At 36.2% G+C, this 14,565-nt stretch overlaps 1 protein-coding gene across 1 annotated transcript; it reads left to right on the forward strand.

The window, feature by feature from the left end:
* The first annotated feature begins 480 nt into the window (after nucleotides 1-480).
* Nucleotides 481-13,414, forward strand: LOC125828181 (mannosyl-oligosaccharide 1,2-alpha-mannosidase MNS1-like). Its single transcript, XM_049507506.1, has 14 exons — nucleotides 481-635; nucleotides 2,406-2,453; nucleotides 3,134-3,328; nucleotides 5,357-5,469; nucleotides 6,223-6,288; nucleotides 6,413-6,584; nucleotides 7,743-7,832; nucleotides 7,981-8,105; nucleotides 8,252-8,317; nucleotides 9,578-9,686; nucleotides 9,775-9,873; nucleotides 10,390-10,470; nucleotides 10,571-10,741; nucleotides 13,148-13,414. Exons 1-14 carry the CDS (start codon nucleotides 483-485, stop codon nucleotides 13,400-13,402), a joined length of 1,743 nt encoding a protein of 580 aa, XP_049363463.1. The 5' UTR covers nucleotides 481-482; the 3' UTR covers nucleotides 13,403-13,414.
* Nucleotides 13,415-14,565: the final 1,151 nt, after the last annotated feature.

A 14,565-nucleotide genomic window follows, 5' to 3' on the forward strand; every position in this document is an offset into this window, starting at 1 on the left:
ATGATGTGTCCAAAAAGGAAAACAATAATAAATTTATTTATAAGATTTTTTATTTTTTTTTGACTCTTATAAGTAATGATGATAGAAATATTTTTGGACAAAATTATTAATTGAGAACATTTTGATTTATTTCATGTAGTTAGACATTTTAAATTCACTTTCGCATGCACATGTTCCATCTATTGCTGGAGGGAGTTCCCAAAATCAGTTAATGGTGTGCAAAAATTGATTCGAACACACGGACATGAAAATAAATAAAATGTCAGTCTACATGCCAATTTGGCACCAACTAAAGAAAAAAAAGGAAGAGGAATTCGTACGCTAGTTCCTACGCCCTATTCCCTAACGGCTATTGGTCTTCGTTATTTCTCGTTTTAACTACTTGCCATTTTATTTTCATTATCCCTTCATTCCCAATGGATTTCTCTCTCATTCACCAATCTCGATTGTGATCAATTTTCAATTTCTCTGATAAGCAGAAAATGGGGAGGAGTAGATCGTTAGCGAATAAGTGGAAGTACATCAATCCATCTTACTATTTGAAACGCCCCAAGCGTCTTGCTTTACTTTTCATCGTTTTCGTATTCGGTACTTTCTTCTTTTTGGATCGACAAACTTTAGTCCGAGATCACCAGGTGCGCGTTTTTCTGTTACCGTACTTTATTGCCACTTTTTTTTTTTATTGGGGGCGGGGAAGGGGAAATGGAGAGGGGATTATAAGGTGGGGGAATAAGTTCAAGTAACCAATTAACCGAGCTACTAAGATTTGCCTCATTGTTATTTTACTGTCGCCGTCCACATTTTTTTCTTTGATTTTCTTAGTAGTAGAATTAATGTAACATTTCTTGACTTGTTAATTGATTCTCTTGGTGATAGTTTCCGTTTTACTTTTGAGCTAGTCTTTCTTTGTTACCACAATAAGAATGTCTATGTTTCATTGGAGAATTTACGTGTTCTAGGCGGATAGAATTGAGTATTTGAGTGCCCAGCCACCCCAAATCTGAGGTACCTCAGTGTATGTTGTATCTGACTATGTGTATTGTACCAGTCCTCATTAATTTGATAGTCTCTATATTGGAAGATCCAAGGTAGTTCAACTTCTTACTGGAATTATTATCTGTAATGAGTTGAAGTAAACCTTACGAATTACTTTAGCAAGGCCCTTCTTCAATCAAATAGTTGATCGTTAGTCCCAACACTAAGCATGGGATTAAAGAATTCTCAGTGAGATTTGATTTTTGATTATTTTAAAGTGTTAAGATATCTAGGCATTCATTTTAGAGATCTTCTAGTAGCTGCAGGACTATACTTTTGAGGTTCTTTTTGATAATTGAAACATAAGTTGAGTTAAGGTGAATGACTCCCTTGATAAGGTTAGATCGTTTAGCAGCAAAGAGCTATACCTTAATTCCAAATTTGCGCAGGTCTGTACGGCCAGAACTTGGAATTCTACTAAACCAGACCCATGTTGAAAATAGAGATGCAGCAAGAGGACTCCCAACGGTCACTATCCTAGCACTAGACTCATCCAAAAGCACTTTTAACTTAATAATTCTGATGGGATCTAGTTCATCAATGCTGGTACGATCTCATCCATGGTTTATCACTTTATCCAAGTAAGGTTAGATAGTTTAGTATTTGCTGCTTCATTTAATGAAGTGGGGGAGGTTCAGTTGTCGGATTTCCAGGATAAGAAGTGTGGCGTTCTTTTTTCATCATGTTGGAATTTATGGTCTGTTAAAATCCTTAGGAAAGCAGATGTTGACTGGTTGTCTGGTGATTGGTTTAAGTTTCTAAGTGAGAGCCTGCATGTGGGCGTACTTTCTCTTTCTCCCCCTTTGCTCCTTCGAAAAAATGTTAATTGATATCAACCCAGAACTTTGGTTTAGGGGTAAAATTGCAACGTGTGATGTGTGGGTTAGGTGCATGTCACGGATTTGAACCATATCACCGATAAAATCATGGTATTTCAGTAGATAAGAATAGAGGGGCTATCCCTCCTAGTTTCGTACTGTGCGTCAATGGCTCTCGGGGAATTTCCTGTTGATAAAAAGAAATGTAATTGAGTTCTTCCGTCTTGCATGTGAACATCAATTAGTTTTCAAAAGAAACTAAGTAAAAGGTAATACTCTAATGCTTTCTGTTTATTGGTGTCGGCAGCCTGTGAAAGTTTGGTTTTCTAGCTAGTAGTAGCAAAGTTCTAATAATGTTTGATTCTTAATTCCCTTCAATTTGTATAGAATTTTCTTCTACTCTGTCCTGTGATCTTTTTTTGATTTATAAGTTTGTTGCTATATATACTTCATAAGCAAGCTAGTGGTTCTTAAAGCAGTTATGATTGGGACATTTTGGAGTTTTAAATTCAGTTTGTCTTGCAATTTTTCAATGAATCTGTGATTTTGCAGGAAGAGATCTCTAAGTTGAATGAAGAAGTGATACGGTTGCAAGATCTGGTAAGCAGTTTCCGCACTTCTTTTCAAAGTCTGTACTGGTATGATTAATTTTCAACTCTTCTATAAATCTTGGCTTGTGGGGAAATCTTTATGCTTTAGCTTCTTATAATTTTGGTGATACACAGCGATTTCTCCTCCTTCCAATTGAATGAAAACATTGTTTTACTATTTAGAATGGAAAACCTGATTCAGTTATCATTTCTTGCAATTAGGTTCAACTCTTTTTATCTTGTATGAAAACTACTCATGCTTATTAGGGTTCAACAGGAAGGAACTCATTGGGAGAGAGGTAGTTGGGGACAGGAGCAATGAAGATAGAGGTGGTGTGTGTAATCATATTGCCTCATTGAAAAAGAAGAAGATGGTGGTAGTGTGGGCAATAGGTTTGGCAACTGTGATGGTGGATGTGGTGGAGGGCGTGTGGAAGGAATAGATGGGAGGTCCGTCTGCGTTCTGGCAGGTTTAGACTGCTGCGACTAATGTTATATTTAGGACTTGGTAGGTCTTTTTAGGAGAATAGAACATATATGAACATCACTTGTTTTGGCAAAGTTGTCTCATTTTCTTTTGTTTGTTGTTATTGCTTTCAAAACTCACAGGGTTTAATATTTAGTTCTGTTTCCTTCATCATGGTTTAATTGCTGGCTTTGTTTCCATTTATGGTCTTTGTGGCATTGTAGCTGGAGGATTTGAAGAATGATCAAAGTGTATCAGGTGAAAAGATGAATTTTAGTCACAGTGGTGGTGATGTGGGGAAGAAAATAGATTACACAGAGGATCCTGTTGATGCTCAGCGAAGAGAAAAAGTGAAAGATGCTATGCGCCATGCCTGGAGTTCATATGAAAAATATGCATGGGGCCACGATGAACTTCAGGTCAGTTGTTGCTTCTAATAAGTTTTCTTTGTACACAAATTACCTTTATTCCATTGTATTTAGTCATTTAACAGTCATATCTTTGGCAGAGGTATCTCTGTAGGGCGTTTAAATGGTTGCCTGGTGTTGGATGTTCTTGTATTTTCTGTATCTACTATTTAAAGTTTCGTGTGATGGTGAACAATAGCTATGCTTTACCTTTAAGCTGACCATTTAAACTGCGAGTCTTCATATTTTTCTCGTCCTTCAATATTTCGTCAGAAGATGTTGGATCAACCTTTTTTTTTGCTTTATTCCAATTATAGAACAATTATAGAACAGTTTAAGTCCAGAAATATAGTTTCATCGTTTTTGGTGTATGCTCCTTTGATCTAGACATTTTTGGTGTATGTTTTAGGTTTTATTTGTCTACAAGTTGAGGAATAAGCTACACCTACCTAGATATCTATCTTATTTAAGTTAGTTCTTTAATTTATACTAAATAATATCTTTTAATCAAGATTACTGATAAAAAATTATTTGTCTTCAAGGGTTTCTAAAATGCATCCAAAAAGGAGTTACCTCAAAATTTAAATATGTAAAAAGTGAAGTTTCAAATATGAACAATATCTTATACTCAAGTCTCAAGATTACTGGTTAAAAAAAGGTTTTGTATTCGAGGGTTTCTAAAATGCGTCCAAAAAGGAGTTACCTCAAATTTAAATATGTAAAAAGTGTAGTCTCAATTAATTAACTCCTACTTTTACAGTTTTTCTCCAAATACTTTCACTTTGACATGAATGGTGTAACTTTGGTCATTCCAAATTGACTACCTCTTTAGCTAGAAATCTTTTGTCTTTTCTTTACTTCAAGTTTGTCTTTTAGCAATTGATCTAATGGAGAATTCTATGATCTGCTTTTCATTGTGTAATAACTCATTTACCCTTGTGTCCACTCTTTGAGTAAACATGAAGAAATAATCTAATATTGTTTCTTGTCTCAAGAATCCTTTCATGTCGAAGTACGATTAACACTAGGAGTTTTCTTGATGTGGGAATATTATTCATACAGTTAGATGCTCGAGAAGTTCATCAAGAATTTTGAGCATCCTGGTAATGAAGATAACACTATGATCTTATCTTGTAAGCTCTTTTTATGTCAAAGCTTTGAGGGAACATTTGGTGCAATCAAAAGTGAAACATCAATCTTCTGTGTTTAACTTCTCTGTGAAATATTAAACAATCATTTTCGGAGAAAGTAATTAATCACTGGAATAAGTATTTTGTTGCACAAGATATTTCTTGTTCTTCTTAAAAGGCCACTGTGAGGTAAAATCTTGGGGAAGTTTGTTTATGATTAGAGTATTTAGGGCTCTGCTTCCGAGTAATATAACTTTATGTTGAACAAATCTTATTCTTGATGGAATTGCTAGCTTCATATTTGATTTTGTTCGACTCTCTACTTCCCTTTTCTTTGTCTTTATTTGACTGATCATTTGATTTATGAAAAAATTCACCCAGTTAGCTTTTCAAAATTTTCCTGAAGTACCCTTATAGGCAGACTTAGGCGGTCAAATTTATGAAGAGACAGAGGATCTATGTGGAATTAATTCTCATTGACCTTTTTTGGTGATATCTTATATTATGACTACAAGAAAGGAAGTGAAAATTTGGGAGACAGTTCCATTTTTACTTATATTTCATTTTTTTTTTTGGTTTCCCATCCGGTGTCCGGTATTCGCATTGGAGCCCGACTAATCCGGATTTGTGTCGGGTAGGGCTCCATTCGAGGGTAGCATTCCCTACCAAAGATTTTTCCAAAGCCAAGGCTTGAATCCGAGACGTTTGGTTAAGGGAGGAGCAGCCCCATCCAGTGCACCACATCCTTTGGTGGTATATATTCAATTTTAAATCTAAGAGGCTGATAAATTTCCCTTGATACTTTTTGATCTGCTTCTGCTATGTGCTTGTGGTACTTTATATATCATATCCTCTGTTTGACATGTGCCCGCAACTATTTGATTGTCGTGCTAAACTTTTGCAATGCCAGCCACAAACAAAGAATGGTGTTGACAGTTTTGGTGGTCTTGGTGCAACATTAATCGATTCTCTTGACACACTATATATCATGGGCTTGGATGAGCAGTTTCAGAGAGCTAGAGAGTGAGTTTATTGTTTTCTTGCTTCTAAAAGCCTTGAGTTTATCTTTCTTATCCTAGATTGAAGCCTTGTTTATGTGAATACCAGCTTTGTGTATGTGGACGTCCCATTTTCTACTTTATCTTATTTGGCGGTGATCCTTCTCTGCACACAATAACCATGGTTGTGTTTGACAAATATTATTCATGTTATTTCTTTTTAAAAGAAAAAAAATTGTGGAGTAGGGAAGGGGAAATGGGGGAGGGGGATTACAAGGTGGGGAACTGAAAGCCAACCTACTAAGCTACTAAAATTCCTCTTACTCATGATCTCAATTTTGTTCTCAAGAAGAGAATGAATTGTTAAAATCTTATTTAAATATGAAAGCGATCACTAGAATTAAGTAATGATGTATGAGATAAATCTAAAATGCATCTTGAGTTAATATCCTTTATACTTGTCATCTCTCTGATTAAAATATGAAGTTATCCAACCTCCCCCCCCCCCCCCCCCCGCCCCACACCCTATGTCCTCTCCGAGAGAGACTGCTTAGAGTTCTGTGTTTCCTTGGATTATGGATTTTATGTGTGGCATCTTGTCTTCTCAAAATCATTGGACTGCCAGTATCCCTTTTACTTTTAGATTTTAGGGTTTATGTATTACTTTCTTTTATCTATGAATCAATAGTGCCAAGTGGAAGACATTTGTGAATTTCCATATTTTTGTGCTTCAAGCAAGAGTTTATTGCTTGTGGCTAACAAGGAGCTCTGATGGCAGGTGGGTTGCAAACTCCCTGGATTTCAACAAGAATTATGATGCCAGTGTTTTTGAGACAACCATAAGGTTGCTTTATAAGGTTTAAGATGCTTTAGTAATGCGTTTACTTAGATTCCTGACACCTTCTATCGGCTTTGATGATTTGTTTCTATGTTCTTTACTGATTAAATTCTCTGTAATTTAACAATAGAGTTGTTGGTGGACTTCTTAGTGCGTATGACCTCTCTGGTGATAAGCTTTTCCTAGAAAAGGCTCAAGACATTGCTGACAGACTGTTGCCTGCATGGAATACATCCACTGGCATCCCTTACAACATTATCAACTTGTCACATGGGAATCCACATAATCATGGGTGGACTGGGGTAAACCCGAACTTTACTAAATTCAAGTTGATTTTCCCTGGAATATAACTCAAGTATCTCATGCTGGGCGTTATTCTAAATTTTATTTGACAAGTCATTTGATGCTTTACCCTGCACCCATTTTCCATGAAGGGCATGGAGGAAATTCCAGCTTTGGAGAAGTGTATTTAAAAGGGGAACTGCATGATCGAAGAATCGTGCATTACCTTGAGAAATGCTCTAATTTTCTTAAAATATACTTAAAGGGTCTTATGATCCACCCCTTGTTTTCTCTCTCTTTGCCACATCCCATCGTGCTTTCTCCCAACTGACTCCAGCTTGCAAGTAGAAACATGTCTTGTGCAACTTAGCAATTTGCAATTCTCTAAGAAATTGTCCCATATATTTTCGACTTGTTTATGCAACCTGCCATCTCTTAATGCTGTGAACAACAACATACCCAGTGTAGTCCCACAAGTGGGGTCTGGGGAGGGTAAGATGTACGCAGACCTTACCCCTACCTTTGGGGGGTAGAGAGTTTCTGATAGACCCTCGGCTCAAAAGAGAAGATATTTGCAGGGTAGGGGGGGCTGTTTTAACGATGTCCTTTTGCTGAAAGTTCTCCTGTGTGAATCCAACTCTTTTCTTCTTAAGTGCTGTTTATTTCTTTTCTTTGGGGAATATTGGGGAGCTGCAGGGTGAGGGTGTTGTGCATCCACTGGGAGAAAACATTTCTTTACTTAATTTTTTTTTCCTTTTAAGCACTTGGACAGAATCCTCCTTTTTTGAAAATTGGTAATTCATATTCCTCAGCATTAAGGGCTATGCAGTGGCCACCTCCAAAAAGTTAACAATGAGCCTAGGAAACTCAAACTAATTACAAGGATCCTAGGAAATCTACCAACTGAATTACATCGTCTATATTTCCTTCTTTACACCCAAAATCAAAGTTTGCAATACAGTTCTCCTTAATCCTCTGCATGGAGTTACATCTGTCCTCAAAGCACCTTCCATTCCTTGCAATACAGAATCCTCTTTGCATACCAATGACTATCGTTTTGAAATCTGAATATTTCAGGCTCATGGCATGTAATATATATATATATATATATATATAATATAATGATTTCTGGAGTTCTAGTGTACATTTGCTGAAACTATTGTTCTCCCTGTTCTCAGGGTCATAGTATCCTGGCAGATTCTGCCTCTGAGCAGCTTGAATTTATTGCTCTTTCACAAAGAACAGGAGACCCGAAGTATCAACAAAAGGTATTCCCCAATAGATTTCAATATGTAACATCTTGATAGCTACTAAATAAAACTACAATATCAAAAGGGCATGACAGAAATTGATTAAGCTACACAGACTCGAATCAATGTTCTGCTAGTGACCAAATGGCATAACGTTCTATTTCAGGCGGAGAATGTCATCTTAGAAATTAGTAAAACTTTCCCAGATGATGGGTTGCTTCCAATACACATTAATCCAGAGGGAGAGGTGGTTGTATACTCCACTATAACGTTTGGGGCCATGGGGGACAGGTGAATTGCCTTTCATTATCTTTTTCCAAATGACTTATCTGATAATGTGAACTGAGAATGGACTGGTGTCACCATATCCCTCTGTTCACTGGCACTTAGTTTTCCTTTGTTTGTTTTGTACATTATAGTAAAAGATGTTGTTTCAGCTTTTATGAATATTTACTCAAGGTCTGGATACAAGGAAACAGAACAGCTGCCGTGGACAGCTACAGGTAAGAAGCTTAAGTTTAAATTTTCTTTATTTCTCCAGTGATATTATTATGCATAAACTAAGGTTAGGTCCGTTAGGATACTTTGTCGGTCCTGAACCAAGTCTTTTGTCATGCATCATGGCCTAACAAATAGAAATGTTATTCAAATGTTCACATATATAGACCAAGATGCCCAATCAAGAAAGACATGAATTAGACAGAACATGAAAAGAAAAAACACTGTTAAGGGGGAACAATGACAACATGCTGAAGAGTTGATGTAATCTTAATACATTAAAACAAACCTGAATTATTAGAGCTAGTTATTATCATACCATTAGATATATGTATATATATCAGAGTAAGAGTGATTAAATTTACTGCTAAGTATCTGTTCTGCTATTTTCATCAAAAAACTTTACTGCTATTTTTAATATTATTCTGATATATACACAATCTCAAACCTGAGCGAGCATTAATGAAGGCATGCTTATGTAGTCCCATCACTTTTTCCTAAAAGTACAAAACTTACAATCTTGATTAACAATAGAATACTCTTTTGGTGTTGCATTTTTGTACTCTAGTTACATCTTCCAAGTATTACTTTAACATATCTCTAAAATTTCAGATATAATCCTAAGTTTCAAACAGTTTTGTTTACTTAACTTCCTTGCTGGTCAAACTAGATTAGTCAAAACTATTAAATTTAGTTGAGGATTTCCTTATGGCTGTTATCTTGATTAGCAGTTGTAAGCTGTTTTGCATTAGCTAATTTAAAGACCAAAGAACTGGGGGTTTATGGCTTCAGTGCGTCGTAATGGGTAATTGTGTTTCCTTTGAGAAATGCAAAGTTAGCTCCATATGCTCAGTGGAGGAACCAGAAATTTTAGGAAGGGGTGTCAAAATATAAAAATGTAACACATGTGAAAAAAGAAGAGGAGTCAACATATAGCATATATACGTTAAACTAAAATTTTAACCTAGCTAAACCATGTAATTTTCTGGCGAAGGGGTGTCATTAGCAGAAGGTGGCTCCGCCACTGCATATGCTTTACTGGTCTGAAGTGGAGGAAGATGAAATTGGTTATTGCTTGAAAGATTTGTGTTTTAATTACTTAGTTAGAACAAAAAGGATCAGAAATGTGGACCAAGTCAAAGTATGTCAATGCATATATCAGAAATGTGGACCAAGTCAAAGTATGTCAATGCATATATGTCAATACATTTTTTTGCAATCTCGAGCATATTAAATGCAATTCTTCTATTTAATTTTCCAAACAGAAAAATGTGGGAGACATCAATGAAAGGTCTTTTAAGCTTGGTGCGGAGGACTTCTCCATCATCTTTTGCTTATATTAGTGAGAAGGTTGGATATTCTTTCGTAGACAAGGTGATGTATAGCGTTCAAATGGGAAGCAGTGAGTTCTGGTCATGTGTGTGATTCTTAGACCATATTAATACTTTTGAATTCTGTACAGATGGATGAACTTGCATGCTTTGCTCCAGGAATGTTAGCTTTAGGTTCGTCTGGTTATGGTCCTGATGAGTCTCAGAAGTTTTTATCACTGGCAGAAGAGGTATTTTGAACTTGTAGAGCTCCAAACTATGGTCCGACTTAAGTTCCTTGTCAAAAAAACAAAAAAAAGCACAATGGTCTGACTTAAGTTCTTATCTGACCATCTGTATCTCATGATAGTTTTGCATCAACTTTGAGCGTGAGGTTGTTTAGATTACATTGGACATTATTCTGCCAAGTTTGGTTTGCTTTTATTTATTTGGTGGCACTACAATGTGAAGCATAAATTAACCTATGCCATATTCTGTATTCAGATTCTTTCCAGCTGACTTTATGAATCCTAAGTTGGGAGAGGCACATTTTGAATGTTTACCTGGTGTCATTAAGCTAAGCATTTTCATATAGCTCCTGTATGTCCAGACTTAATAATTCAACCTTCTAGCTTTCTGTCACAGATAAAGGGTGCCCGGGAAAGAAGGCACAGAGTATCCATAGTGGGCTACTTCCACTATTGCTCGTTAGTAACAGAATGCTTGAGTAATGCTATTTTACTGGATCTATTAACCTCTTCTTGCAGCTTGCTTGGACTTGCTATAACTTCTACCAGTCAACACCTACAAAGTTGGCAGGAGAAAACTATGTCTTTAATAATGGCCAGGTCGATTTTGCCACTTAGTTTATTAGTACATATTTGTCATTACTGTTTACTTATGTTGATAAAGAACTTGTGGTTGTTTTTCCTCTTTAATGCTTTTCAGGATATGACTGTGGGCACATCGTGGAACATACTAAGGCCAGAAACGGTCGAATCTCTGTTTTACCTCTGGCGTTTGACTGGAAACAAGACATACCAAGAGTGGGGTTGGAACATATTCCAGGCATTTGAAAAGAACTCGAGAATAGAATCTGGATACGTTGGACTTAAAGATGTAAGTACTAACTTAGACTCTTTAACTCTAGCTGATGATTTTTTTTCCAGATTGATTCATCTCTTCAAATGATCCCTGTTGACCTCTATAAGTGGGATATATGCCTTCCTTATTATCTGCTTTTCAATGTCTTCAGCATTGTCTTTTTCTTTGTTCTTTTTTGAATGTTTGCAATTCTTAGTGAAGACGGTGTGTTTTAGTGTCATTGTTAGGAAGATGTGTCTTCTGATACCCACATTCTTATTGTTTTAAGTACCATAGTTGGGATATACTCATATACATGCATGTTTGTGTTTTCCCAGATTTGAATTAGAATAACATGGGGCTCCTATTGGTGATTTTCTTTCTGATGCCTTTTCCATTGTCTGGCATTTGTGTTTCAGTGCTTCAGATCTGAAAGGGTTCAGTGATTTTGATATATAATTCATCTATTCTGCTTAGACTTCTGTTTCCTCCTTTTCACCTTAGGCTGATGCTTTCTTACCCTTTACCTCACTCTATGGTTCTTTGCTTTGCATAATCTTGACCTTTGGCTGGTGGAATTGTACTTTACTTTATAACATGAGCAATTTTCACGAGTTAAAGTTCATTTGTTGAGACGTAAATTTGTATCTGAATCTGCTTTCTCAAGCAAACATGTCAAAATGCTTGAGCAACATAGAACCCTTTATTCAGGAGAATTCCTATTCCCCCCTCCATCCTTTTATAATCCCTGGGACTCTCTGAGATTGCAAGCTTCTGATGCTGCACGAGTCATGACAAAATTGTGGATGCGTTTCTTGGCCACTTAGCCAGTATCACTTACCTGATACCTTCCTGAAAGCTGTCACAAGCAACCACTGCCTCTACATTTCAGTTTTCACGAAAGAACATCTGAGGTGCTGTATCACTTACCTGATACCTTCCTGAAAGCTGTCACAAGCAACCACTGCCTCTACATTTCAGTTTTCACGAAAGAACAATAAGACTGCATAGCATGGTTAGGATCTGAGGTGCTGTACTTGATACCAAGAAAAATGACATTTTTTAGAATTTTGGGAATAGGGCACAAATGGAACTTCATTATATCAACAAAAAAGATAGTGCAAGAAACATTTGTAAATTATCTTTTTTAATAATTAAATTAATTTTACTGATTCTCCCAAATGTCGTGAGATTTATAAAGGTAGTATGTTACATGTATGCTTAACCTTCCCAGAAGTCTATCCATTTCTCTATCCAACAACAAACTTCTTGTTTATAGCAAAAAAATAAATATCGAAGTTTAAGAAAGAAAGGAAAGCTTTTGAAATTGTGGTCTTAAACATGCATAACAGTTGTGTGGCTACAAGACTTTCGAAACTTGTGGTCTTAAATATGCCATAATATTTAGGTGGCTATAGAAACTTCTCATTAAGGGTAAAATGATAAGTTTAAGTGAAACTATCTTCAAATTTAAAAAGGTCATTTCTTTGAAAGGTAAGAACCGAAATATATATCCAAAAAATAAAAATAAAATACAAACCTGCCACATGATGTACTTTGCTTATTGATCTAAGACATTGATTCAGATTGAGCAACTCCTCGCCTTCGATTTTGACTTTGATATACATCCTAAGGTATATTGCAGCTAGACCCCACAATTTTTCCTTTCGAAGGGTTCAATTTGGTACCATGCTGAAGAATAGGTTGATCCAAATAGGGGAACCAAATGAAGTATTCAGGCATAAAAACTCCTGACCTATGGTCGAATCAGTTACACACCCCACCTTTGTAGAGGTCCTATTACCTCCCTGCACAATCTCAAAGTGGAGTTAATCACCTTGAAACACCACAACCATAATGTTAAAATAAGATCTGTTATTAATCTTTTGTTTAATCTCGAGATCAAAGAATTGGATTCTCCAATTTGACATCTTGAAAGCTTCCACCACATTTCTATGCCAATAATATGAGAGAAATATTGAGCAAGCTGAGTAAGGGCACCCTATCTCCTCTGACCTTTTGTTGCTTTTTCTCCTATTTGGCTCAACTTGTTGTGGGGCAGCAGAGCTTGACCGTCTGTCTTCTCGGAACACCTTTTCTTTTCAATTATACAGAAAAATGTGGTAGAAAAAGGGAAAAGGTGTTGGGGGGGGGGGGGGTGTATGTGTGTGTTCAAAACATATAAGAGCTTATTTTACCAAGAATGAATCTAAACTGTAGGGTGGAATGTAAAATTGCTGATATGTGTCAATGACTGTTGGTCATTATCAGCTCAAGTTTGTGTTTGTTTGAAAGTGGATTATCGCTTGATCTGTCACTATCTTCCAGTCAGTAAGGGAGTTATGCTTGTGACTATTACACCAAATGGTTTTTTTTTTTTCTATATTCAGGATTTGATATTCAATGATATTTTGGACACCTGTTTTTGTTGTTTTTTCCCAGGTTAACACTGGTGTGCAAGACAATATGATGCAGAGCTTTTTTCTTGCAGAGACGCTTAAATATCTCTATCTTCTTTACTCATCCCCTTCAGTCATTCCCCTAGATAAATGGGTTTTTAACACAGAGGCTCACCCCATAAAAATTGTGAGCCGGAATGATCGAGCAATGAGTTCTGGAGCTGGAAATTCAGTTGGACAGCAAAAATCATATAAGCGGCCACTGACCAGGAGAGAAGGCCGATTTGGTAACAAGTAGGTTCTCATAGGTCCTCATTAGTTTAGTTGTTGATACAGAATTATGGGAATGAAGTGCTATATTGCCTGGCACTTGTTCAGCCAGATTCGCGGGATTTGTTGGACTGATGTTAGAGTTGGGCAGTAATGATCTCCTATGACCACTTACATTATTAGATAGTAGCTATTTTTAGTTTTAGTTCTTACATTCCCTTAAAACAGCCAAATGTATTCTAGTAGAGGGCATTTGGTTGTGGGTAGCTCTACATTTTTGGGGCTTGACGAGTATTTGTATATCATACCTTGGTTATTTTTTTGGGAAAAAATGTGTCATGAGTGTTTGTATACCATACCTTGTATCCAATGGATTGGTTTAAGATATTTGAGATTCTACAAGCATCTTCACATACTCTCTTCGTCCAAATTTACGTGAGTGTTTGATTGGATATGCTGTTTAAGAAATGAAAACTTTTGAAATTTGTGATCTAAAACAAGTTAAAGATATTTGTGTATTTTGGCCTAACCCATCCGTGGCCCCCTAAATTTGGCACGAAGTTTCACTTAGGCACCTCAAGTGGGCGATGTTCATTTTAGACATCTCATGTAGGGTCTCGCTGTGTCATTTTGACACTTTTTGCTGACTAAGCACAGTACGCGTGCTACACGAATTTTGAGCGCGTCAGAGACTTTTTTTGTAAATATTTTCTTCTCCTTCTTCTTTCTTGCTTTCTCCCTTCCATCTTCCCCACCTTCTACCATCCTCCATCACCACACAACTTTTTAAAAAAATTCTACAATATTTTATTAGGTTACACTCTTTGATTCTTCCATCTTCTTTGAAAATCGAATTTGCATCTTGATTCATATTCAAAAACAAAATCGATTTCAAGGGAACAAAAAAAGAAATCAACTTCTTTCAAATGGAAAAACTGATTTACATTCTTACCTTCTCCATTGAAAATTAAATTGATTTCAAGGAATAAAAAAGAAATAAAGAAAAACCTCCAATGAAAAAAAAAAGAAATTTATTTTACATATCCTTCATTGTAAATTCCAATTGTAGTAGCACAAGAAATCATCTTCTTTTAAATGTCATATAAAAACTTTTCGATTTGGTATGATTTCCCTTATTCTCCAAAACGTATTTTATTTTGTAAACTAACCTATGTTCTTGCCTTTTTGATG

This window comes from Solanum verrucosum, unplaced genomic scaffold, assembly GCF_900185275.1.
Source record: "Solanum verrucosum unplaced genomic scaffold, falcon-dt-bn FXZP01000102.1, whole genome shotgun sequence".
NCBI lineage: Eukaryota > Viridiplantae > Streptophyta > Magnoliopsida > Solanales > Solanaceae > Solanum > Solanum verrucosum.